This window comes from Oryzias latipes, chromosome 15 (genome assembly GCF_002234675.1).
Source record: "Oryzias latipes chromosome 15, ASM223467v1".
Lineage (NCBI taxonomy): Eukaryota > Metazoa > Chordata > Actinopteri > Beloniformes > Adrianichthyidae > Oryzias > Oryzias latipes.
The window spans coordinates 26,224,670-26,251,622 of record NC_019873.2 but is presented as its reverse complement, the minus strand read 5'-3'; the positions used below and the strand labels follow the sequence as shown (position 1 = coordinate 26,251,622).

General features: G+C 41.7%; 1 protein-coding gene across 5 annotated transcripts; it reads right to left on the bottom strand.

Moving 5' to 3' along the window:
• Positions 1-453: 453 nt before the first annotated feature.
• On the bottom strand, positions 454-26,953 carry golga4 (golgin A4). Of its 5 annotated transcripts, none has more exons than XM_023963176.1 (25): positions 26,727-26,953; positions 24,732-24,809; positions 22,312-22,413; positions 20,168-20,236; positions 19,768-20,091; positions 19,637-19,684; positions 19,493-19,549; positions 19,301-19,399; positions 17,671-17,821; positions 17,388-17,578; positions 14,901-14,984; positions 14,307-14,454; positions 14,042-14,220; positions 13,117-13,215; positions 12,853-13,008; positions 8,950-12,656; positions 8,727-8,848; positions 7,145-7,275; positions 6,866-6,952; positions 5,944-5,964; positions 5,782-5,850; positions 5,385-5,460; positions 2,053-2,150; positions 1,171-1,257; positions 454-1,092 (listed from the first exon to the last, which is right to left on the bottom strand). In XM_023963176.1, exons 1-25 carry the CDS (start codon positions 26,802-26,804, stop codon positions 1,078-1,080), a joined length of 6,276 nt encoding a protein of 2,091 aa, XP_023818944.1. In that variant the 5' UTR covers positions 26,805-26,953; the 3' UTR covers positions 454-1,077. The 5 variants fall into 5 exon arrangements, with proteins under 5 accessions (XP_023818944.1, XP_023818946.1, XP_023818945.1 ...); XM_023963178.1 differs by having other exon boundaries at positions 17,388-17,575; XM_023963177.1 differs by having other exon boundaries at positions 19,768-20,088.

Here is a 26,953-nt window from a genome sequence, read left to right as displayed (position 1 = left end):
TTATGACAATTTTATCAGAACTGAAACTCATTTAATGGCAAAAAGGCAAAATATTTACTCTTTTTAACTGATTTGGGGCTTTCAGGTGAAATTGTAGGGTTGCCCCTCTATGACGTGAACAGCTGATCTCAGTTTGACCTCTTCAGAAATCATTTTCCAGTACAACCGATGGAGGTTTCAGTTCTTATTGCAGAATTTCGTTCCCTACCAGAAGAAAAACCACAAAAATGACAAGTGTCAAAACCAAAAATGAACTTCAAATGTTCTAAATACCTCAGAAGACAATAAGCTCACAGATATTATTCAACTCAAGCTCACCACAAGTTTTCAATGACATTTTGTTCTTGTGATACATCCATCACTATATACTTTTGAAAAAATATCTATATTTTAAGATAAAACTCTTATTGTTTCCACAAACCAACTATACTAGATAAAAGAGTGACAACAATGCTCTTTTGTAAATAAGATTTAATCCATAAGTCTGAAAATGTATAGCAAGTCAATAAGTGTTCCATACTACAGTGGTATTTCTCATAAAACAATTTACACTTTGGGGTTTTTTGTGAGCATTATCTTAAAAATATCAAGTGCAGGACAGCGGCGTTGAACCGTCACCATCGCCATCCGGAGGCTCGTATGTCGATGTGAGGGGGAACGCACAGTTACAGGGTCGTCAGTGGATTTACATAGGAAGTGAGTCAGACATTAACACAACGAGGAAACTTATAAATCAACTGACTGTCAGCTTTAGAATGTGATACCGTTTATTGCACAAGCCAACGTGTAGAAACAAACCCTAAAACAAATTCTTTATATTCTAAAACATAAATAAACGTAATTTTTAAACTGTGGATAATGGAAGATTATGAAATTCCCTCAAACCTTTTACAAGTTTTCATAGACACACACACCATCTCTTTCACACACAGACTCTCCCATCCCACACGCACACACACGCACACATATGAACCATGAGATACAGAGAGAAGGGCTTTTTCTAATCCATGGCAGTCTTCCCCTTCAGCACAGTAGCAGCAGCTGATGTGATCGTAAAGACCCCAATCCATCGAGAACTCATCGTAACCACGGCTATGAAGACAGGAAACGAGTTAAAAATACTCAGAGGAAGCTGACATGAAATAAAAAGCCCAGAGAATTGGTTCTTACAAGTGGTTTTGAGTCTTCTTTGTCCAGAACCTTCTGTGCTTGGTCTGGAGGAAACTTCAGCATGGAGGTTATTACTTTGGCCATTGTCTGGATAGAATGAGAAAGGGGGGGGGAAACTCAACAGGAATCCAAAACACATAAATTATTAGAACACATTCAAATAGTTCATCATTAGCTTCCACATGTGATCCAATTAAAGTTATTCTGGGACAATTATAGTCTGACAAGACACAAAAGTGCTTAAAAATGATTCCCGTAAACAAGCCCAGGTCCGTAAACGGAGGACATAATCAGAAACAGGGCTGCAGTGGAGGACAGCTAACCGCTTGAATGACGTTCAACAAGCCCATCAGGGCTTCAAATGGCACATCTACGTCACGGCCTGCAGGACATCCTCTGTACGAGGGAGGTCTGCCACATCGCCATAAAGGCCGACTGTTAACAACCGAACGGGGGAAATCCCGCTGACTTTAGGACCCCCTTCCAACTGCACACTTCATTCACGGTTAATGATCAGAACCACGACGGGGCACAGGGACACTTTTATATGGGCTCCCATATGGCCTCAGTTTGTGGAGCAGGCAGAGGTCATCCGCTCAGAGACCGTGGGAAGGACTTCCCTTTCATATACAGAAAATTTATGTTTTAACATGTTCTTGTGGCATTGGCTCCACACCAACTGCCCCGCCCACAACCAGGAGGCAAAGTTCTACTGAACTACTGCCGATCTGCAGAAATGATGTCCTAGAAAACAAAAGTTTTTTTTTTTGTCGCTGAAAACAGTATAATCAAAATTAAAAGAGCCCAGGCAGGGATTGCTTTCAAAATGGATCAAAAGATGATCGCAGAGGGTCTGTAAAAGCAAAGACAAAGACGTCATACTTTTGTTTCCCGTCCCATCATGTATTCAAACAGAACCTTCCTCAGGTACTCCATCTCTGTGGCTTCTGACAGAGCATCAGGAACGCTGATTCCAGGATCTACAAGAAGAAAAACAACAGTTTTTTCTAGATGCATTTCAGTGGTAAGAATATAAATACTTTTCTCTATTAAAAAGAGAAAAAAGCTGTAAATCTTTTTTTTTTACGTTTTGAATATTTCCCGAGTTTTTTTAGGTTTTGCATCATCAAACCAAAACCACCAGAACTGATAAGCGTCTCGTCCTAAATCAGAACTCCAGCAGCCTCAAACATTGCATAAAGCCGTGTTTCATTTCATTTAACCTCTCTCTGTGAGCTCTGTGGTTGGGCTGAAGCTGGCCCCCCATGGAGGAGGTGGCAGAGCAGAGGATGCTGTCCAGGTCCAGGGCCATCATGACCAAAGGAGGAGCCTGTTTATTAGCAGCAGACCTCTGTCCCAGTGCTGCTGCTGCACAGACAGACTGAGGAAGTTTTTGTTTTTTCCCCCCACCTTGTGCCGTCAGTGAAACTCCTTGAGCGAGCGTCAAAAAAACCATGTTTTTGAATCATTTGATTGTACTTTTATTCATTTATTTGAGCAAAGTAGAGCTACTCCACACCCAGAGGAGCCAGTTAACCCCTTTATGTCTGAATTCATTTCCAGTTATTTCTGATTTTTGATTTTAAGCAGATGCTTAATTTGGAACAGAAGTGGTTTGATGTGTTTTTGCATCAATAGGCGTCAAAGAGGTGCCTCCCTAAGGTACCCGAGGAAGACCCAGGATACGCTGGAGTCTATTTCTCTTGACTGGCCTCGGGAATACCTCAGAGGAAGATTGGGCATCTAAGCTTAAAACTGCTGACCCCGCGACTCCGTCCCGGATAAGCAGAAGAAGATGGATGAACGGATAATTGATGTGTGACTAGTGAGTTTATTTTGTGATTCGTCAAAATTCCATCTATGTATCAATAAAATGTTCATGCTAACTGAGTTGGTTTTAATTAAACACCCAAAAGCAGAGTTTGTGTCAGCAACCACACACGGAAGGCACCTTCTGGACAGGTATGGTAACAATTTGAGCCCTGGAAAGAACGGTGAAGCTCAGCAGGAAGACTTTAAAACCACAAGAGGTGAACAGTAAATGTTTTACATCTCTGCCAACAGCTACAACAGCATCCCAATGAAACCTATGAATGGGAAAGACTGTTTACAGCTCGGACGGGGCTGGGAGCAATCAAGCTACGGCACTAAAAAAAACTCCCAGTAAATCTTTCCAAGTTACAAAAACTCTCAGCTTTGGTGAAATGATCTTTGTTCATAAACATCCTGATAGCCGAGCCAGGAGAGAACGTGTGAATGAAGCCAAACGGGGTGAAAACATCGCTCTGACCTCTGCCGTGGATTACCAGGTCACCTAGAACTCTGGTGGCCTTTTGTCGTCTTGACCTCAATCTCCCTTTCGTTTGACCGTTTGACCACACCTCTGCCAAAAACCACAGCTAAAGTTTGCTAAATGCTACCATCCAGTAAACATGCAGCAAAGATTGTTATCCTGAACAAAGTGTTTGGTCTCGACATGCAGACGTGAGAGTCTGCGCCCATCCAGACGGCGAAGTCCAAAATTAAATTTAAATACGTCTCTCCTTAATCTCCGTCTCAGACAGCAGATTCTCATTTTCCTAGGAGAAAAAATCCCTCAAACTTTCAAGAAATCCTCTGGGTGTTTGGCTGATGATGACTTTCACGGTGAGAGGATGTGGCATTAGAGGTGTGGCTCCCCACCAACTGTACCCGGAGGCAAAGGTGGACCAGATACCAGAACACAAAAACACATCTGTCTGTGGCGCCCTTATGGAAGAATAAATAAACCCTTCAATGAAAAGAAGTTCATCCTAAAATCCATTCAAATTGATCAAATTATTGGAATAGATTAATAAAGACATAAAAATCAAGGACTGCATCATCCGCATACATTTGAAAATATTAATGCTATCGGGAGTAAATGCAATGAAGATAAATGATCACCTGTACAGGTCGCTGAGAGAAGACTGGTGTTTGAGTCATTTGAGTGGCCAAGATAATTATTTTAGAGAAAACAGTTTTTTGGTTTAGAGTCCACCTCCAACGAAAATCATGTTTTTTGAGTTTTTGACATACTCATGTGGCATTTTGCTCATGAAAGAGAACAAATATAATAAAAAAAATCTTTTCATTTTTGCATTTCTGAGGATTTCTCCTTTTAAATCACTGTCAATCAAACCGTCGCAAAGATTTTAGTTTTGAATTAAAGAGCTGTTGTGATGTCACAACGGACCAGGAGAGCATGGGCATTGCACAATCTGCCCTGTCCAGCGTGCACATCCGCTCTGGCAGGAGAGAAGTGAAGATGGCACATTGCTGCATTCCTGCATACATTTTAAGTGCGTCCAGCGCTGGATTTCTTTTGTTGGACGCACATATTTGAAAATTACATTTAAACTTCAAGTCCCTAATGTGTTCTTCACTGCTGGACCTCCGATCGTGGTTTTACCTTAGACTTTACTTTGAAACTGCCCGGTTTCAAAAAATATTAACTGGACAAATTAAAAATAAACAGATTAAACATCCACTCTGATGAAAATGGTGTTTTGGGTTTTCTGAATATGTTCTTGTGGCACGTCTCTGATGATGGAGGACATACACAAAGTATTTCTTTGTTCAAATCAATGTGAATCAGGAGCAGACGAGGAAAATGCAGTTTGATCATTGCCCGCTGTTTCTGTTGCAGCTGTAATGTTAGGTTGGGGGTGTTTGGGGCTGGAAGTTTAGCAGGAAAGCGAGTCAAAAGAGGGGATAGGAAGGGGGAGCGGGGTTGCTCCGCACCAACGGTCCCGCCCACAACTCGGAGGTGAATTTCTAATGAACTCCTGCAACTATGTCCTAGAAAACGTCACGGATTTTTTAAATTGTGGCTAAAAACAGCATAGTCACAATTTAAAGACAACTGGGAACACGTTTATAATAAATCCAACGACGACCAGAGTGGGACTTTAAAGATAAACTCTACATAGTGTTAAAAGGACCGTCTGCTTTCTATTAATGTCCCCATGTATTTATTTAAAGGTCTTCTTTGTGTGATTTTAAAATGTAAAAGCTCTCAGATAATTTGATGATGAAGTGATCATTCAGAGACCAAATTCCGGGATCCGTTTGAATCAGATTCAAACCCCGCACGTTAAAGGTAATTCCCTTTAACGTGCGCTGTCCTCAAGCTTCAGGTATGAAGGAAACTGGAACAAGAAGCAGAACCAAGTGATTTGTGGCGTTGAGATTACCTTTCACTGAGCTCCCCAGATGAGTTACAACAGTGCTGCGGTGCAGAAATTTAATCTTGTCCTCCAGCGAGTGGATCTAGTGTGGAGAAACAACACATTAGCTATGACCCTCAAGGGTCACCAAGGCTTTAAAGTCGGACGCACAAAGGCACGACCGTGGCCGTCCTGGGGGAGCGTTCTGGAGGACGATGGTGTGTGAGAAAAATCTGTGGGAGGTGCTGATCTGCTTGTTTATGGGGTTAAAGCAAATGTAAACAGATGTGCTGTGCAATTAGGTGGATGCAGCTAACGTGCAGTAGCTACTCTAGCTGGAGGCCAAATGTTATTGAGAATACAGAACAGGGGATTTACTGTTTAATTATCAGGCTAGGGAAGACAAAGGGGCTGGAAAACTCACTTTCTCTATAAAGCCCTGCTCCTTCAGCCGAGCCTCGCTCAGCAGGGTCGTCTTCTCAGCGAGCTGGGCCTGCGGATGGAGACGGATGCACTAAATATCTGTTTGTTTTTGGATAAACAATCCTTTCATCTGATGAGATAATGAATATCAACTAGAAGGTACCTGTAGGTCCTCTGAGGTCACCTGTGCGATTAAAAAAAACACAGAAAACACAAGATAAGTATGTGAACTGGCTACATGACACATAATGAAAATGTTGATTGACAGAAGTAAGAAGTGATCAAATGTTTCGAAAAGGACGAAAGTTGTTCAAGTGCCCTGAGTGTGTTTGGCTTTATGAGAACATTGTCTGCTTGCTGTTTTTTATAGACCCAACTGTCCATGTGAAGAATGGCTCCAGAGGCCCACAGACAGGGAAGACCTCCTGGACTCATGTAAAAGGATGACCTCACCTGGGAAAAATGCAGCGTCTCTTCACGCAGACAAGTGGAAGTGCAGATAAACCTTGCACGCCGCATCGGCTTAAGAGCACCAAAGACATCTCACTGCTGCCTGAGCTGCCACTTGCTGCGCGTTTTGCTGTGAGGTAAACCTAAAACCTACATTCACCTCGTATAAAAGATAATTGAGAACAGAGAAAAAGGCTGGCCGCTGCCTCACAGGCCGCAGTTTTTTTTTTTTTTTTTAAGTAAAACATTCCTGAGGGATTTCTATGAGCCTCACAGCATCCGGCAGTTTCTGGAGAGCAGCCGGATGGGATGGGGATCAGGGTATGTAAGTGAGTTGTCCCTCAGCTCTCAATAGAATTTTAATTATGAGGCAACCCAAAGGGGGATGAGTAACAGCTGACACGTCTGTTAACCTGAACGTGAACCCTCAAACGGGCCTGCAGACTGTTAGCACGGACACAAAAATGAAACCACTAATGCTTCTTCAATAATCCAGAGTGGAATGATGGCCATCATCTTCATTTTTTCCAGACATTTTTATCCACAAATCCTAAAAGACGGCAAAAGCATAACTGAGCTGTGGCAGCAGTCTGATGGCACGGTGGGGGTGTGGTAGTGGTAGGTGACGCTCTTACCTCTGAGGTGTCCCGGAACCGAGTCTGCAACTCCTCCAGCTGCTTCTGAACCTGCCAGACTCTGTCTCCCATCTCGTCTTCTCGGTTCTGGGAATAAGTCAACAACACCTCAGCTGAAATATTTGGCGTGCAGCACGTTTTCCCGCCTCCCACCCTTAACCTTCATTTGAATGTCTTTTTGAGTCCTTTTGAATTTAGATGAACGTAAAGAGGCAGCAGTAGCACAAACTTTTCAAAAAACACAATAATGGACTTGAGAAGCTTGAGATTTGTCTTTACCTGAATGACATGTTCATACTTTTGAACAGTTCTGTGCAAATCCTCCTCCTTCTGAGACAACATGCTCCTCAGCTGGCTGGCTTCCTCCCGATGGCTGCTGATGAGCTCCGCCTCCACGGCCTGGGCCTTGGCTGCAACAAGGAAAAAAGAAATGGTAACGCCTGAGATCAGATAAGCCCTCTCTCAAAACATTTATTCTTATGGACCCAGTGGAAAAAATTAATAAATCCACAGCATTGTTGAAAGAGAGAACATGTTTGGTTTGAGTATCGTACAAATTCATTCAGCTAGACTCTTGGCTCGGTTGTCCATAGACACTAAAGCGGCCATCAACATGCATCCCACTGTAGTTTGTAAAGCTCCTCTGCTAAAAAGGAAACTCTTGGTACCAAAAGCTAGTTTTCCACATAAAAAAAAGGAATAGGACCAAACTATTTCCCACGGTTCCTCAATGCAATGAGACAAGTGTCTGTTTCTCCTCATGGGAATCCACTGGCAGCTTTATACGTCTCAACTCTAATGAAAATGTTGTTGCCAAGCTGTCTCCACTGTCTATTAAACAAGTCTCTGTGATCAACATATACCACCAGTTTAGTGACATGAGGTCCATCCCTACATCAACTGGGTTATTAGAACCTAATGAAACATATCAGCTATCTGCCTTTTACCCCACTACAAAGGAAACTTCTATTTGGTTCTGTATTTAACACATTTTTAGAGTACAAGTCGCAGTTGTTTACATATTTTGGCCAGGGGTGTGACTTATACTCCGGTGCGACTCGTGATTTTTTTTTTAACTAAACAAATATCAACAACCACTAGAGGGCACTGCAGGTATATCAGTATTTGCTACTGACAGCAACAGAGAAGAAGAAGCACTGCCCAGTCGGGGTAGGCAGAATTGTTCAAAAAGCAACACAGACGATAAAGAATTAAATGAATTTGGTGATTTGAAGTGATGTAAAGAGTTTAGTTTACTCTTTAGCTCGTTCTTTATGTTATGGTTATCTTAAAAATTGTTCATATGTTGGGCTACTATACTAAGTTTCTCCTGTTTTATGATTCTTAATTAGCTATGCCTTTCAAGATGACATATACGTTCTTGTTCACATTTTTTCTTAAATAAATTTCTCCCAAAATATAATTTTATTTTACGTTTTCTACTCCATAATGCATTTTTTTGCACCTGTGATTTGGTCTCCAAAGCGACATATTGTCCAAAAAATTTGGTACTCTTTTGGACCAACACTAACCTAATGGTACCACAAATATTGTTTAATTTATATATTTTTTATTACATTTTTTTTAATTCAATGCAAATTAGACTTTGAAATCCTACAACTCAACTATTGAGGTCAAAAATGAGCTTAAGAAGCTGCATCACTATTGGCCAAAAGGTGGCACCGCAACTGTGGATTTAAGACCTTTGGCTAGCAAATTCAACTTTTAATAACAGCTGCAAAATGCTTAAACATGAATTCAGAAATTGCAATTCTAGTTTGATTTGGTGTTTTTATAAGAAAAACAGTTACTGTTTTTTACAAACGCATATTGACAGATGAATAATATTTTGCCGTCTCACCGATTGTCTCCTTCACAGCGGTATCGAGCTCCTTCTCCTTTAAAGCCATCTGCGTGTTGACTTCTCTCATCAACTGTTTGATGTTGGAATTGTGCTTCAGTTCCAAGTCTTCCAGCTCTTGTCTTAGAACACAAAAAACCCACAATAAACACATTTTGTTTGAGGAAAGCAAAAAAAAACAACACAAATTTTGATTGGTTTCCTCGTTGTTTTGAAAGCTTACTTTAGCTTTTTGTCGTTCTCCTCCAGCAGCTCTTTTTTCATGTACTCCAGGTCCTGTTCGTGCTCCTTCCTCATGACCCGCATGTCTTTCTGTAACCTGGTGAAATCCTTCTGGATCTTCTCTTTTTCACTCCTGATCTTACTCAATTGATTCTTTAGAGGCAGCAGAGGCTCGTCAGCGGTCCTGTCCTCCACCTCGCTCCCAGATCGCTGAGTGCCGCTCGCTTCCACCTTCGTCTCAGCCTCAAGCCTGTTTGAATCCTGGAGCTTCTCAGCACTTGCATGATGGAGCTGGACGTCCTTCTCGCATATTCGCTCTTTCAAACGGTTTATTTCAGCGAGAAGGTTCTCATTCTGCTCCTCAGCCTCCGTCAGCTTTGCTTGGATTTCCTTCAGGGCAGATTCTGTTTCTTTCAGATCCTCTCGTTGCGCAGCATCTCTCTGACAGGAGATCAGCTTTTCTTCATAAACACTTTTCATCTCCTCTAAAGCCTTTTCTTTTTGAAGTTTCTCATCACTCAGAATCTGCTGAAGCTGCTTCTCCTGCTCCTCCTTGAGCTTGATCAGAGATTCCTCCAGAGTCTTCGTTTTCACTTCAAGAGTTTCAACGTGCTTTTTGCTTAAAGCTTCGTTGTTCCTGTTCTCCTCCAGGCTGCTCTGAAGAGCCTTAATCATCTGCTCTTTTTCCTCAATCTGAGCAGTGAGCGTTTTCTGAATCTGGCTAATCTTTAGCTCAGCTTTCTTCTTCAGCTCTGACACTTTGCGAGCGCTCTCTGCAGACAGCCTCTCCTCCGCTTCCTTCAGACTCGACTCCTTGCTCCTGCTGAACTCCGCTTTCATTCTTTCAAATTCTTCCCTTTGCCTGCCCAGCTCCTGTTGATACTTCTGGTTGTCCTCCTCGAGGGAGTGCAGTTTCTCCACCATCTCTTGCTCCAAGTTGCCATTCTGGGAGCTGTGCATCTGCTGCAGCTGCTCCACCAGCTCCTTCTTCTCATTCTCCCGGATGGTTTGATGCTGTTTGAGGTCGGAGGCCAGCTGCTCACACTCGTTCGTCTTCAAGGCCAACTGCTGCTGAAGCTCATCCAGGCGACTTCGACATCGCTCCAGCTCCGACGTCAGGTCGCTGACTCGCTGCTCCTTCTCGCTCAGCAGCTGATCCATCTCAGACTTGCTGATGGACTGATTGTCGAAGCTCCCCTCCAGCCTCTGCAGAGCATCATTCTTTTTAGATATTTCCTGCTCCATCTCTTCCAGCCGGGACTGCAGAGATGCAATCGTGTCGCTTTGTTGGATGAGCTTTGCCTTTGCCGTGTTCTGGTGCTCAGACAGGCTGTTCCTGAGGGCGTCTGCTTGCTCCTGGGCAGACTTCTTCTCCTGCTCCAATCTCTCGACGGTCTTCTTCATCTGAGTCGCAGCTCGCCGTCTCTCCTCTTCATGCTGCTGGCTCAGCTGACTTATGGCTTCTTCTTTCTCGTTGATGCTACTTAAAAGCTGGTTTTTCACATCAGCGATGATGCTCTCCAAGTCTCGGAGATGCTGCTCTTTTGTTTTCAGATCCTCCGATGTGGACGCGCTCGCCGCCCTCATCTCCTCCAGTTTCTGAGCTTGGTCGCTGATGTGCTGAGACTGCCCCTCCTTCTCCTGTGTTAAGGCTTTGATTTGCTCCACCTGAGCGTTTACCTGAGCAGCCATCTGTTCTAATGAAATGCATAGATTCTTCTTCTCCTCCGTGTGCTTGTGAAGATTGTCCTCTAAAGTGCAAATTCCACTTAACTTAGTTAGGACTGTCTTTTGAAGTTTTCCCACATTTTCCTGACTGTGCATCAACCTGCTGTTCAGCTCCTCCACTCGATGTTCAACTCTCTGTTGGAGCTGGTTGGAGGCGTTCTCCACCTTGGACTGAACGTCTTGACAGTACTGGTCCATTCTGGTGATAATTGAAACTAGTTCCTGCTGGAACGCTGCCTTATTAGCTTGTAGTTGAGTGGATGTTTCTTCAAATTTACTCTGCAGGTCCTCATTCTCCTTAAATTTGGAATTTTTCAACATTTCAAGCTGCTCCTCTGTTTCCTTCAGCTTCTCCGACAGCATCTTAAGTTTATCCCTGCTCTCCTCCTCTGTTCGTTTTAGAGAGTTCCTCTCATTTAGAACCTGGTCGTATTGTTCTTTTAGCAACGCTTCACCCCGAGACAAAGTTTCCAGCTTAACTGCTGCTTTGTCAAGCTCTTCCTGCAGCTTCTGAACAGTCATTTCTCGCACCATCAAGTCCTCCTTTAGGTTCTTCATCTCCCCCATCAGCCGTTCGTTTTCTGCTCGGCTCGCGTTGAGCTGCTCAGACAGTTCGTTTAGCTCCTGACTCTTCTCCTGAAGCACAGCTGAATGCTTCTCCGTCACCTCTTCCTCCTGCTGAGCCAGCTTCTCCTGGCACCGGCGCTCAACGTCCTCCACTTCATGCTTGTGAGCGGCGTGGAGTTTCTCCAGTTCCTCCCTGTGGTTGCTCTGGAGTTCTGACACCGCGCTGCTTAGACCTTGAGAGCTTTTCTGACCCATTTCCACAATCTTATCCTGAACCTGCTGCTCTTTCTGCTGAAGCTCCACTTCCTTTTTGGCGAGCTCTTTCTTCGCGTTTTCTTCCGTCTGCTGAAGCTTTTTCTTAAAGTTCTCCTGCATTTCTTTGGCCTTTTGCTTGAACTTCTCCATTTTAGTCTCCTGTGCCTTCAGCTTAGCTTCCACGCTGGTGAGCTTCTTCTCATGAGCAGCTTTTTCCTCCTCCAGCCGTTTCTTCAGGCGTGCCTGTTCGTCCAGCTCAGCTGCATGAGACTTCTCCTTCTCCAACAGCTCCTTTTTGCTCTCTTCCAACTGCCGTTCAGCTTCTTGAAGCAACTTCTGAGTTTGCTGAAAATCCTTCTTTGCTGCCTCCAAACGCTCCTTTAGATCCATCAAATCCTTCTTACACTGATCCAAGTCTTCAGAAGCCTTCCCTAACCGAGTGTTTGTTTCTTTTAAGTTCCGGTTTTCTATCTGGACGTGGGCTAAACTCTGCTGTAGATCTTCAAGTTCCTTAATCTTGATCTGTAAGTGTTCTGCTGTGGAATGTGATTTTTCCTCTAGTGTTTTTTCTTTCAGGGTAAGCTGTTCGATCTCTTTTTCCTTTTCACTTAAAACTGCGGAGAGTTTTTCCTCCAGAGTTCTTTGCACATCTCCAACCTTCTGATCACGCTCCTGCCTGCTGTTTTCCAGCTCAGCATTCTGCTTTGAAACCAGATCTTGGAAGCGTTTCTCTTGCTCCTGCTGAGCTAACGTGGAAGCGTCTTCTGCTGCCAACAGTTTCTCCTCCAGAGCCCGTTTACTCTTCAACACCTCTGACAACTCAGCAGAAACGGCCTCCAACTCGGCCTGCTTTGCATCCAGTTTTTCTAACGTCTTCTGGTTCATGTCTTCAATGTGTGTTTGGAACTGCATCTCCTTGTCTTTGACAAGGCTCTCCACCTCAACGCGGTGTTTTTCGATGAGCTCCTGAAGAGCGGTGTTGTGCTGCTGAGTCAGACCGTCTTTGTGCTTTAGCAGTTCCTCCTGATGCTTTTCTTCTAATGCTGCCAGTTCTTCTTTGTGTTGACTCTTCAGCTTCTCCAGATGGCTGGAAAGCTCAGAAGTGACACCGGACTCTTGTGAGATCTTGTCCACAGAACTTTCTAGCTCCAAAATCCTCTGCAATCACAGAAAAAAAGGCAATGGCTCGACTTATTTTCAGAGATTAACACTTATAGCTTGACATGACCGACTGGATGTAAGCAAAGACATGTTTCATTTAACTTTAGACTGATAAGTTAATTAGTTGAGAACTGTTTTGAAAAGTCAAAGCATTTTTGAAAAATTGTCAATTTCCTTTTAAAAGAGAACTCACTGTTCTTGCAGCCTCCAGCTCTAGCTGGATTTCCCGAACCTTAACGTCAGCTTCTGTCCTTATGGCCGACTTCTGCAATTCTGAATCCTCCAGAGCCAGAGAGGCCTGCTGCTCCTGCTCCTTGGACAACTGAGCAAACTCCTCCTTACACTGCTCCTGTGGGGGAAAATTCTTCATGAAAAATCTACATGTTGTATTGTTTTTGTCTATTGACCTGTTTGATCATGTTACAAACGTAAGTGGAGAGACAGAGATGGTGCACACCACGGCTTTGTGAATTTTCTCCTTTAGTTCCTCTTCTTTAGCCGCCATAGCTTCTCTGTGCGTCTTTTCTAAGTTGGACACCGTTTCTTCTGAGGATTTCTATCAATAAAAATGTTAAAGCACAATGAAGCGCAAATATTTAAAATCACTTCTTATAGCATAGCAATACATTCATGTCTACAGTATTTTCCGGACTATAAGTCGCCCTTTTTTTCATAGTTTGGCAAGGGGTGCGACTTATACTCCGCAGCGACTTATATTAGAAATAAATTGAAATAAATACATTGTTAACCCTCCTGTTATGTTCATTTGTGAGGAACAGAGATGATGTTCCTGGGTCAATTTGATGTATGAGGTATGTTAAGTGTTAAGAGTATGTTAAGTGACTCAGAGAATTAGCAAACTTTTTTTTTTACAGTACGTTCTTGAAGGCTAACAACATAATATTCTATTTTCCAATGATTTCATAGATTCAGAAATGCAATAAAAATGACAACTACAAATACAGGATGAAAACAGACTATTAGTTGGCCAATGATGCTTCATGAAAGGAATAAATAAATACGTATGAGAAAGAATTACTGTGAAATTATGAGATAAAAAGTCTGCTATGATTGTGTCATATGAGGTTGTGCAAGTTATTAGTTCCTGGTCTCAGATTTTGTCAAATAAATTTCCCGTCAAGATGCGACTTATAGTCCAGTGCGACTTATCTGTGTTTTTTCCTAATTTATAATGCATTTTTGGGCTGGTGCGACTTATACTCCGGAGCGACTTATAGTCCGGAAAATACGGTCGTTCTGAAATGTATTGACTTGTTTTTTATTATTTATTCTGGTGTACAGCGCATTGTGTTACCAGGTATGAAAAGCGCTATATAAATAAAGATTGATTTATTTTGGATTTGATGTTTGCTGTGTCTGACCTTCATTATGGAGACGACTTCCTGTTTGACGCGTGTGAGCTCCTGCTGCAGGCTCTTCCTCTCTTCTTCACTGGCCCTCTCAACCTCCTTCATTCGCTCATCCAGCTGAACCTGCAGCTGTTTTCTCGCCTCCTCTGCCTTCTGGGCAGCACTCAGAGCTCGCTCGAGCTCTTCAAACGCTTCAGCAGATGAGCAAAACAAATTAGCATTCAAATATGATTCCAATTTGATTTCTTTTTTTTCTAAAACATTGCCCAGCACACACCTGATTTCTCCCCTTTTTCCCTCTGATCCTGTATTTCCTCCTTTTGAGCCGTGACCTGTTGAAGTCTGGAGCGCAGCTGTGCTATCTCGTCTTCTTTCATTTCCAAGGTCTCATGCATTTGCCTTTTGGTCTCTGCTATTACCATACCCTAAAAAAATGTTTTAAAATCTCTATGAGTTAGCATCTGCATTTACCACTATCAATCAATTCATCAATAGTGTTCATTATTTATAGAGAACCTTTCAACAACACGCTGAAGTACGCAAGGTGCTTGACATAAAAGATGTAATAAACATCTTAAAAGTCATAAAACACACAATAGATTAAAAGCAACAACTATAAAAGACGGAAGTGGAGGAAAATGATAGCAATGTCACATGATCTTTGGGGGAACATTTGATTTATAGCACATGGTTTGTGTACGGTGAGAGTACTTTTTCTTCATTCATCACATTTACCTGGAAGGACTTTGCAGACCTTTGAATTATTATTATTTTTTTAAATGAGTATTTATTTATATTAGCTCATTTTAAATCACTGGACCTGCCTCAGTGTCTCCGGCGACTTGTCAAACCTTAAAGCTGCTTAACCCACCTTGTCCTGCTCCAGCTGCTCAATCAGGTTCTTGGCGTCGCGCAGCTGAGTGATCAGTTTGGTCTTTTCTGTTGTGTGCAGTTCCTTCAAACACAAACATTTGACACAATCTTTCTGGCTTTTTTCCAAACCACCAAAGATGCCTTAAATTAAGCCTAAAGCAGAAAACAAGAAACCCAGATATTCTGGCTCTGTTAAGATAAATTAAAAGATGGGACCAGAAAGCAGCCCACCATCACGAACAGTGGTAAAATTTAAAGTCAAACAGATTAACTAGTTTGTATTACTAGACTGGAGACTAACCATGTTTAGTTATTGGCTGATGTGTTGCATTTGCAAAAAACTTAATCAGAAGGAACACAAATCTGGTTTTAAGGCTAGGAATAGAAATGCACATTTTTGTGGTTAAAAAAAAACAAAACAAAAATCGACAAATAACTGAAATGTACACAGGTGACTTGAAGTGTCAGATATTAGGATGTGACGCTTCTTCATATAGAATTACGACTAATAACATAATTTGCCATAAAGACAATGCCAATTGACAAACATAGTTTTAAAAAAAAGCTTGAAGGATGGTAGCGAACAAATAAGAAATATCTGTCATTTCTTCAGTATTTTATAACCAAGAACAAGCCAAACTGTTCTGAATTCTGTAAAAACAACTCTTTATTTTATGTCAAAGTCACCAAAACTTTGAAATAGAGCGGGGAAAATAAGTATTGAACACGTCAACATTTCTCTCAATAAACATATTTCTAATCGAGCTATTGACATGAAATTTTCACCAGATGTTGGCATCAACCCAAGTAATGCACACATAGAAAGAAATCCAAACATTTATGTCCATAAATGAAGTTATGTGTAATAAAGTGAAATGGCACAGGGAATAAGTATTGAACACGCTTACTGAAATGTATTTAATACTTAGTGCAAAAACCTTTGTTGGTGATTACAGCCTCAAGACGCCTCCTGTATGGAGAAACCAGTCGAATACATTGCTCAGGTGTGATTTTGGCCCATTCATCCACACAAACTGCCTTCAAATCTTCAAGGTTCTGGGGGTCTCTTCTGTGAACCCGGATCTTCAGTTCTTTCCAAAGATGTTCAATTGGATTCAAGTCTGGTGATTGACTGGGCCAGTCTAGCAGCTTTATTTTCTTTTTCTTCAACCAGCTGAGTGTTACCTTGGCTGTGTATTTTGGATCGTTGTCTTGCTGAAAGATCCACCCTCTTTTAATCTTCAGCAGCCTGGCAGATGACAGCCGATTCTGATCAAGAATGTCTCGATACATTTCTCCAGTCATTATTCCTTCAATGATATGAAGTCTACCAGTACCACATGCTGAAAAACAGCCCCACGCCATCATGCTCCCACCTCCAAACTTGACTGTTGGTATGGTGTTTTGGGGGTGATGTGCGGTGCCATTTTTCCTCCAAACATGTTGTGTCTTATGACATCCGAAGAGTTCAATTTTGGTCTCATCTGACCAGAGTATCTTCTCCCAGAATTTCATGGGTTTATCCAAACGAGCTTCAACATGCTTCTTCTTCAAAAATGGAGTCTTGCGTGGTGTGCGTGCATGGAGGCCATGGCGGTCGAGTGCATTACTCATTGTTTTCTTTGAAACAACAGTACCTGCTGATTCCAGCTCTTTCTGAAGCTCTCCACGAGTGGTCCTGGGCTGTTGGAGAACCCTTCTGATGATTGTTCTGACTCCTCTGTCTGAAATCTGGCGAGGAGCACCTGGCCGTGGCAGGTTTATGGTAATGCTGTGTTCTTTCCACTTCCGGATGATGGCCCCAATGGTACTCACTGGAACTTTCAGAAGTTTAGAAATGCGCCTGTAACCAATGCCTTCAGTGTGTTTTGCAACAATAAGGTTGCGTAGGTCTTTGGACAGCTCTTTGCTTTTACCCATCATGCAATGCTTCTTGTCTAACACCTTGCTGGTGAGAAACCTTTTTAAAAGGCATCAATCAGGACTATACCAGCTGATATTACTTTGCACTGATAGGGGGCAGGTTAACCTTCTGAAAACTGACAAACTCCAGCTGCTTTCTTGGCTTGCCAGACCTTTTTACCCCTCCTTTTCTTCATCTGTTCAATACTTATTCCCTGTGCCATTTCACTTTATTACACATAGCTTCATTTATGGACATTAATGTTTGGATTTCTTTCTGTGTGCGCATTACTTGGGTTGATGCCGACATCGGGTGAAAATTTCGTGTCAATAGCTCAATTAGGAATATGTTTTTTGAGAGAAATGTTGACGTGTTCAATACTTATTTTCCCCGCTGCAAGTGCTGTAATTTATTCCAAAAGGCGGTTCCAATGAGTGACTGTTGTGTGTTTTGTATGCATGTTGCAAAATTATAAATGTTTATAATAAATAATTGGTGCATAAAAAGCATGTTATGTCACACTGTCAAGATTTTTATGAACGTAAACACGAAATCTTTACTGCACTTTAAACCACATGATACCTTCATCTTCTCCAGCTCCTGCAGCCGCTCCTGCAGCTGCTGGTGCAGAGTTTCATTCTCGCTGCTCAGCTGTGCGCTCCGGTCTTTGTGCGTGCGGATCACGTCTTTGCACTTCTGCAGCAGGTTTTCCTGCCTTGTCACTCGTTTCTGCAGAGTCTCTAGGAGCTTAGCTGGATCACTGTTGCCCTCTACTGTTCAAAGAAGTAAAATGCACTTTGAAGCAACAACAAAAATCCTTTCCTGAAGAAATGTTTATTGGTAAAATCACGTCTGATTTCTTTACCCTCTGCAATCTCAGGTTCCAGTTTTTGCTCCTCAGATGGAGTCTGCGATGCAGATGTTGGATCTGCTGCCAACTCTGACTGAGGAACGTCCTGGTCAGGCGCCACTGAACCATCAGCGGCGCCTTTAGTTCGCTTCTTCAACAAAGCAACCTTCAAAAGAACAGAAACAACCACATAAATTCGTTACATTTCACCTTTGCTTTTTTTATGAGCGTCAAAGTTTTTTTGAATCCCATTTGGCTGACAAAAAAAGAAAAAGATTCATTTTTTTAGACAGAAACAAAAAGGTAAAAGCTGAACATAACTCAAATTAAGGTGGACTGTAATTCTACAGCTCAAAAAGGTATGTGCCTAGGCAAATATTTAAGATTTCTTGGGTGTTTATTTTTTAAGAGAATATGAATGATAACACAAAACCTTGTCTTTCACTCATGGTTAGTGGTTAGGTGAAGCTATTTATTGTAAAACGACTGCATCTAGGCTTTTGAAATCATAATAACATTTGAAACTTCCCATTTGACCCCCATCAAAAGTTTACACACCTCAGTTCTTAATACCTAGCAGTATTGCCCTCTTTGTTATCAATAACAGCTTGAAATCTCTTGTGATATTTACGGATGAGGTTCTTTATGGTCTCCGAAGGTAAAGCAGTCCAATTCCTCTTGATAAAAAACCTCCAGTTCCTTTAAACTTTGGGGCTGAACTGCATGTTGAACATCTCCCCAAAGCGACTCAATGACATTAAGGTCAGGAGACGAAGGCGACCCCTCCAGAAACTGCCCCTTATTTTGGTGTAGCAAATGACAGGTGGATTTGGCTTTACTTTGTGGGTTCTTGTCATGTCCAAACACGTCCCACGCGCAGCTTCCGGGTGGATGAGTACAAATTTTGCTCCAGTATTTTCTGCTAATATTCTGCATTCATCTTTCTTAAAGTTTGACATCCCCATGTGTCTCAGTGGGAACCGTGTTCTGTTTGCCATAGGTCTTGGTGACTCTTCCAAATGCAGCGTTTGTGGATGTGGCCATTAGGATTCATTTTGGTCCCATCACATCTTGCTCACCTTTCGGCACATCCCTTCAGGAGCTTTCACTGGGGTCATCAAACACCCGTGTGGATTTAGCAGAGATATTTACACCGGATGACCTTCCTGACACAATCCAAACTCGGGCCCCTTGCAGCTACATAGTTACGGTTATCTCTTTTTTTTCACAGCACTGCAAACAACACCTGAATAAATTATTATGGCACTGCTTTAAAGCACAAAGAACAAAACAGTCTAAAAGACCCAAAATGTCAGGTTGTAACATTTGAAGCCGTTATATTAAAGACTTGTGCTGGTAAGAGCATGCATTATTATTACTAGATTTAAATGACAAATTAATGATAATAAATATCAAGATTGTATCGATTTCAGTAAAATAATCTGACTGTGCAGCCACAAAATTAGTTGAATCTTTTATGCGTCGATTCGTGGACCACATATGGAAAGATACACAACCTTAGTTATCACCCATATTCTGACATAATAGTCGAGGAATCATAAATGTATGTAAACTTATGAGCCCAACTGCAAAAATGCGTTTGATAAGATTTTATTTTAGACGCATTGCGTTTCCACCCTCTGACCTGTGTCTGAAGGACGGTGATCATCTGGTCTTTCTCCTCCAACGCTGCATCAAACTCTTCTTGAAGGTGTTTTTTCGCCTGTTGGTCCATTTGAAGTTCCTAAAAGACGTTGACAAAGTCAATTGACTTCAACAGCAATACATTAACAAGGCAAAGATATAAGAAAAATGAGAGAGGGAAACATAATCAGACCTCCCGAAGCTCTCCAATCCTGCGTAGAGCTTTATCTTGGCTCTGACTGAGGATGGCCTAGTACCAAAAAAATACTAAGTGCTTTGTAACAGCCGGTTATGGAAAGTCATGAAGGAATATTAGCTAACGTTGTAGGGAGTTTACCTGCGTTTTTTCTTTTTCACGCTGCACTGTTCGGTACGCCGTAACCAGCTGCAGCAGAAAGCACACATAAGCGCCTATGCATACACAGCTGATGTATGAATGAATGGGGTCACCGGCTGCAGGGCTCTCACCTCTGAGTACTTCCCTCGGTACTTCCCCAGGCTGCTCTCCACTTGAAGCAGTCTGTGCAGCAGTTGCTCTTTAGAAAGCGACTCTGCGCTCCCTGGCGCCTCCTCTGCTTCACTCTCAATATCTGATGGAGGATCGTAGGAGGGGGCCGCTTCATTTTCTCCCTGTGGTGTCAGGGAATCGCGCGACGGGCTCCGGACCAGGTTCTCCTTCGACGAGGAGCGGAACAGGCTTTCCGCCCGGCTGGCCCCGCCTCGGATCAGAGACTCCACGGAGGGAACTTTCAGCTGCAGTTTCTGGGCGAACGACTGCGACTCCTCTTTCTGCTGGGAGCAAACCGAGACAGTGACAGAAGTCGCTGCACAAAGGGAACCGGAGAATCAAAAGGAGCTCCCCACATACTTGAGGAGAGGCTCTTCCATCCCCATTAATGCTGCCTCTGGGAGACCGAGCGGGCCCTTTGGTGGTACTCTAAAGGACAAAAACACCTCATGAGAGACAGAAGAGCTGATCGAGGGGAGCTGTCCGTCGCCGGTTAGTCGTCCACACCCAGCGTGGCTCTCCCTGATTACTCTGGAGGGAGCAATTTTTAGTATTGCTGGGAGCAATGCAGGGGCAATGGGTACCCTCATGCAACTTGGAAAAACAGAGGGGTTAAATACATTAAAGTACCACAAACAAAAACAGGGTTAAAATGTTACTCTACAGAACAAATATAAGGTCAGGAACAAACAGACAAAAACAGTCAAGTCGGAGAGCCGGTGCTTGAATTAAGATGCTTGGCGGTGCTGTATGCAGCTGGAGCAGGAGGCCACAAACACAAAACCAGGGAGCAGCTTTGACGGTTTAGTTCATTAGTTAGCAGCAGGTTCAGAGTAAGCAAACCTTCTCCTCCCTTGTCCAACTCCAAGTTAACTAAGCAAGCATTTCACTCAATATCCGATGACTTTAAGTTAAAAAAATGTAAACATTCTACAGATAAGAAACTGTCTAATAAATATCAAAAGTATGTGAGCTAAGTCGAAAGATGCAGTCACCGTCCAATATTTAACACTCTAGATTCCCAATCAGATTGTTTTTATAAGGAATATTCAGTCCTTGCATATTTATATATGTGTTATTACTTTCTTTAAACTCTCCTGTGCTCTAAAACCAGCTATAGGGGCAATGAAGGAAAACCTGGAAGCTTCTTCTGAAGGTATGGAAGCTCATTTGTTCCAATGTGGCGTCAAACTGAAACATCAGATGCTATTTTGGTTCCAAACAGAAAAATGACTCATGGAAAATTGGCATCTGACACCTACAGCAAACCGGGACTGAAAGGAAAGCCTCTTATTTCTGCTGAACAAGATGAAACAACGACTGGAAAAATAAGTAGAATCCCAATTTCAATTGATTCTATTACAACATAAAGAAATATCATAAAAAGGTCTAAAACACTGAGATAAATGTTGGTTATCCCAGGACAAAACTGTAAACTATGACTGGAGCAGATTTAAATTTGGTGTTTCTACAAACACAAAAATTAGTTATAATAAGCTGAGACATTAAATAAAAGTCCTCTAGTTGACAAAGTGGTTGATGGTCCTCCCTATATCTGATTTATGAAGATAGAGTACAATAAAGATAGGAAGAAAAAAAAAAACGTAACGATACAGCCAGAAATTGATAATTTAAGGCTAAAAAGCAACCAGTTAAAACTTTAATAAAGTAAATAATAATGTACTTTACAATCTGGAATCTCAATGATTAACAATAAATGGGCTTAAATACTCAAACCACAACAAAATGGTCTGGATTTTGTTTTACTATCCCTAAATAAATGATCTCAAAAAAATAACATGAAGTTGAGTTTTTATCATTTGAAAAGCATTTGTGGAAATGTACAGGAGAAAGAAATACCATGTTTTTCTCTTGCTTTATCCTCCACACGGATCAGAAAGAAGCTGATTAAACCGACTGTCACACAGCTGAAAACCGCTGTCGCACAGCAGTTTCAGCTGTGTGACAGTCGGTTTAATCAGCTGGAATTAGGTTGTCTTCACATGGAAAGTGTTACAAACGGCTAAAAAAAGTCAATGTGGGTCAAAAACTTATGTTTGCTAAATTAAAAAAAAACCCTCATACAACAATATCACCAACATCCGTCAGGTCTCCAAACAAAGACTTGTGGGGAAAAAGGGGTTGTCAGGCAACATAAAAAGGGTGTCAGAGGGGCCTACAGGGCAAGCAGCTAAAGCTATCTAGAAAAAAAAACATTGAACTCTTCATAAAGTGGATCAACAAACCAACAGAGGGCATAACGCATCGGAGTTTCTTTCCCACCCGTTAGACCGCATCTCCTCTGAGATGCAGAGTTAACTCGCATACGAGATGCCTTCTTGTTGCTAAATCCAACGCAAACAGGAAAGAAAAAAAAGCAGGGAACAAGCGGTCCCGGGTCACAATCCTCTATTGATTCCCAAAAGGCGCAGGAGGAGACGGGAGGAAGGAACGGGACAGGAGGAGGAGGAGGAGAAAGAGGCAGGAAGTGAGGACGAACTCACCACACTGGCTACCTGGGCCGTTTTGGGTCGTTTTGAATGGTCCAGAGCAAAGATAGTATACTCTGAGAGAAAAGCGGGTTCTGCTATCATCCCGGCCAGCATCTGACCCCCATCAGTGTAGTAATGGGACGAAAGGTGGGGAAAGGAGAGGAACAACAGAGAGCAATGAGAAAAAAAACAACACAGTGAGCATGAAAGAGAGTTGGAGGGAGTGTGGCCGTCCTGAGAAGAGGAGGCTGTTGGAGAAATGCTGAGATGAATGGAAAAGAGGTAGAGGGACTGCAGGAACTGGTGGAAAAATAAGAAAAGTAAATCACTTTAGCCACATTAATGCCATGAAGAACAGTTTGACGTCTCTTTAAATCAATTATAATACTCATTTATTTGTGTTAATAAGACTTCAAAGATTGAATAAATCTTTTAAGAGATGTCAAAGTGTTTCTGAAATGGAAAAAGAAAGAAGAAATAAACTGTTATGCCACCAGAACATACTGAAACCACAAAGAGTTCTTAAAAACATGATCAGAAAGCAGACCTACAGGAACACCTTCAGTATTCCATCTTTGAGGAGTCAAAAAGCCAAAATTTTGAAAACCTATTCAAAGAAAAAAAAGAGAGTTATGGCTTATTCTTGTTTTTAGAACATACTTTATATTTTATCTCTTCATGAATTAAAGGCCTATACCATGCTATTCTTAAGCCTTTCATAGTAAATCCACGTATGTGAAATTATTTTACCTATGACACACCAAAGAATTGCTTTTTTTTTTTTTTTAAGGAAAGCAAATACACGCCACAAACAGAGTGTATTGTTTGTTTGTTAAAGCATGTTAGAGGGACAATATAGCCATTCAAAACCAGGGGAGGAGAAAAATGATCAACTATTCATACACAAACTAAAATACGAAAATAAAGGAGCATCTCTATTGATGGAGTTTCTGCTGCAAAATGTCTGCAGAATCACAACAAACAGCTAACAATGTGCTGCTGTAGAAGAAATGATGATAAAGTAATAACTAAGCTAACAAAAATAGGACTGCACTCCATAATTACCAATATTTCCAAAACATTAATAGAGTCGATGCTCCACAAAACTATTTCGCAAATTGCCATCTTCATATGCAGGACAAAGCATAGTTTTGTTCCCTGTGCTACACAAGGTTCACCTGTAGCTTTAACCTTTTAAACGAGCTTTCATTACATTCTGGGGGGGGAGGCTTTATGGTTCATGAAAAGAGGACAACAGCATTCCAGTAGTTGACCTGCTCCAAAGTCAAATTTGAGTCGCATGCACCCGTATGAGGCTGGACCCAAATGGGTTGTCTGAGGCTGTGTAGGGTCGTAGAGAGGAGAGGTTGCATCCTAAAGGGAGCGCGGGTGAGTCTTGCAGTTCTCCTGAGACTTGGCCGACCCCCTTAAGGAGCATGGTGAAAATGGAACGTTCCATTGTCGTGCATTTGGTAAGTGCATCAATAAGTGTTTGTAAAGATAATACAAGTTGAACACACTTATGACACACGGTGCTATACACTCCATTCTAGTCATTGGTAAGGTTGGAGTACTGCCTCCTTACTGACCGCACGAATGCCGCATACACAGGGTGTGCTCATGACACATACATGCCTTGCAGGACACATGAAGGATGTCCACAAAAACCACACCCCCTCTCTCTAGTTGACTTCACCTGAACAGCCCCAACCGGCTCATTGCACATTCTGAGGGATCTAGAAGGCTGAAAAAAGAAAAAAAATAAGACCAAACAGTCTATGACCTTGATATTTCAGGCGGTCCACCTGCATGCTCCATACAGGTTTGCCCATTTTTTTGTCCGCAGACAGACCGTATCCACCCGTAAGGGCGGCTATGACTAAGGCCTTGAGTCAACGGCTAATTCCCCTGAGTGCACAGAAGATTTCAGCTCACCGTTTGTTCAAAAAGAGCCAAAATGACAACAAGACAGACAACATCTGAGAGAAGAAAAATGAAGCTTCTGATGTAAACAAAAACTAATAAAAATAAGTGCTGCCAGAATAAAATAAAATAAAAAAAACAACCACAAGATTGTGATGACGAATGGTCTTAAAACTGGACACTTTATCTCAATTTAAAAAAATAAATGGGTTGGTTTCCCAGATGTTTAAAAATAGAATAGCTCTGCTCAAATGGTATTGAAATAAAATAAATTCATCTTCAATACAGAAAAAATACCCCACATGAATGCTTGATGCACTACGATGTCTTGCGGCATTTGCTGGTTACTTGTTTATTCTTGCTAGGGATCCAAGGCACAGCAATCAAAAGGCTCTGGTGAGTTATTTTGGGGAAGAGAATTAAATAACCACAACAAACAAACACTAAGGACTGAAACGTCAATGCACAAATGCTTTAAAGCAACAACTAGAGATTCAAACCAGCCTCACCTCTCTGTCACTGGGAGAAGGTGTGACATCGTGGTGAATAGGGTGTGGCTGGCTGCTACGCCGGTCTCCACCGCCCATCTGATAAATGAGACAAATGGGCTGTTAGGAAGCAGAAGAAGCATCCCTCTGAGCTTTGATTCATGTCAGCACTAAAAAAAAAAGTCTAATCAGCATTGAATAGATGCAAAATGACCTAACAAATACAGACAACATAAAATCTTTATTAAAGAAATGTGCCTATGTTGTGGCACTTTGTGGTGCTAACCAGTTTGACTTGACACATTTATGCTTTCAGTCTTTCAAAGGTTAAATAAAATATTTTTGTTGAGTTTTGTGGATAAATGAAGATTTAAAAGCCCGTCTGCAGACTGCAACATAACAAAAGGGGAAAAGATATAAAAATATGTTGTTGAAGGTTGAGGTTGCAGCAACCAAACCAACAGTAAAGGACAAGGTCACTGTGGTTGCAACCCATTTAATTTTATTTTTTTAAAGTCATAAAAAAAGACCCAAATTTTACTTAAAGACCTACACCAATAAAAAATGTGTTCTGGTGTTTTTAACATGTTCTTGTTTTTCTGATGAAGGAGGAACTATATTAGGCAATTGAGATTAAATTGCATTTCTGACTATTTATTGATATTGATGCAAATACGGAGCAGACGAAAAAAATGCAGTTTGAAAAAGATCTTATTTGTGATATAGAAAATACGTTGTGCGGGCCTCAAGCTTCCTGCTCCACTGATGCATCCACTTGATGACGACTATATTCATGTACGTCTTTGTTTTCCTCGGCTGTGCTGGAATCTGGCTCTAAGCTGTACGGCAGGATAGCACCAATATAGCTGTCCATTTTTTGTTACACCAGTAATGTTAGTTTTGGGGTGTGAGGGGTTGTAAGCCAGTGAGTGAGTGTGTAAACAGAGAGCTCTCAGGTATGGGTGGCGGGAAGGGTGGGTGGTGTTGCTTCACACCAACAGCCCCGCCCACAATTCAGAGAGGTGAATTTATTTATCTATGCATGTTCGCCAATCCTTTTAAAAGGGACAATCATAGACTAAATCAACAAAAAATGGCAGAATTACATAAAATGTATTAAATAAATAACAGTAAATTTAACCAAAAAAAAAAGAATAAAATACAATAAAACAACTTTCATTATTTTCACAAACCTTTGATATGTTAAAAGACAAGATTTAAAAGTTCAGACATCAGCAGTAAAAAAAAGTAAAGGTGAGGTGAACTACTGCCGCTGTGCAGGAACTATGTCCTAAATAACTACATAATTATAATTAAAAGATAAATGAAAACGCTTTGAAAGTTGATCAAAAATGATCAAAGTGGGTCTTTAAAGACTGTCAATGGTTATGGAAGAAAAACTGGTTTCTGCAGGTCTCTGGATTCTAAGCATGCTTTGTGACAAATCCCCTTCGTTAAGGCAGGGCCATCAAAATCCAGCCCTTAAGGGTCCGGGTCCAGGTGGTTTTTCAGGTGTCCGGATCAAGTGTTTAGCAAATAATAATCTGCAAAGGTTGGGTTATTAAGGAAACAAGCAGGAAAGCAGGCCTGAAATTTGACACCTTCGGCCGGGCAAAAGGCTCATGGGAAAAATTAAAGATCAATTAAGTCAACTGAGTATGTTTTATCCGAAAAAATAAAAGACTCATATGAAACACAAACAGAAAAACCAAAACAAATTACTGTACTGTACTATTGTAATGTTTGTAATTTAGAGATGATGCATGCAGTAAAAATTTACACTAAACTATTTTGTCATCTTGTTATAGCAAGAATAACAAACTATCACCAAATTAACAACTAGTCAAAAGAATAGTTTAATTAGTTTCACTACGCCCTTAATACTTGCTAAAACGGCAATATTACAGAAAGTTGATTGAAGTTTGCCGGTAGAAACCATTAGTTTGACAGTTAGCTTGATATCCTTTTGTGCAGTGTAAACAGAGCTAGGATTAGTTAGCTGTCACAGTCACAAACCTGGGCCTGCTGAGATGACTGCGCATTCCTCTGCGGTGACTGCTCCTCATTTATCTTCTGCTTGAGCTTTTTAAACATCGTTCCACGCAGACGCAACTAACGAGTGGACAGCAGAAAGTCTACTCCCCGTCAGTAGTGTTTATTAAATGCTAGCTTCGCCAAACATAGAGCTTTCAGGGCTAGACTTCCTTGTTCGCGTCTGCCTTCCAGCAGGTGGCAAAGATCAC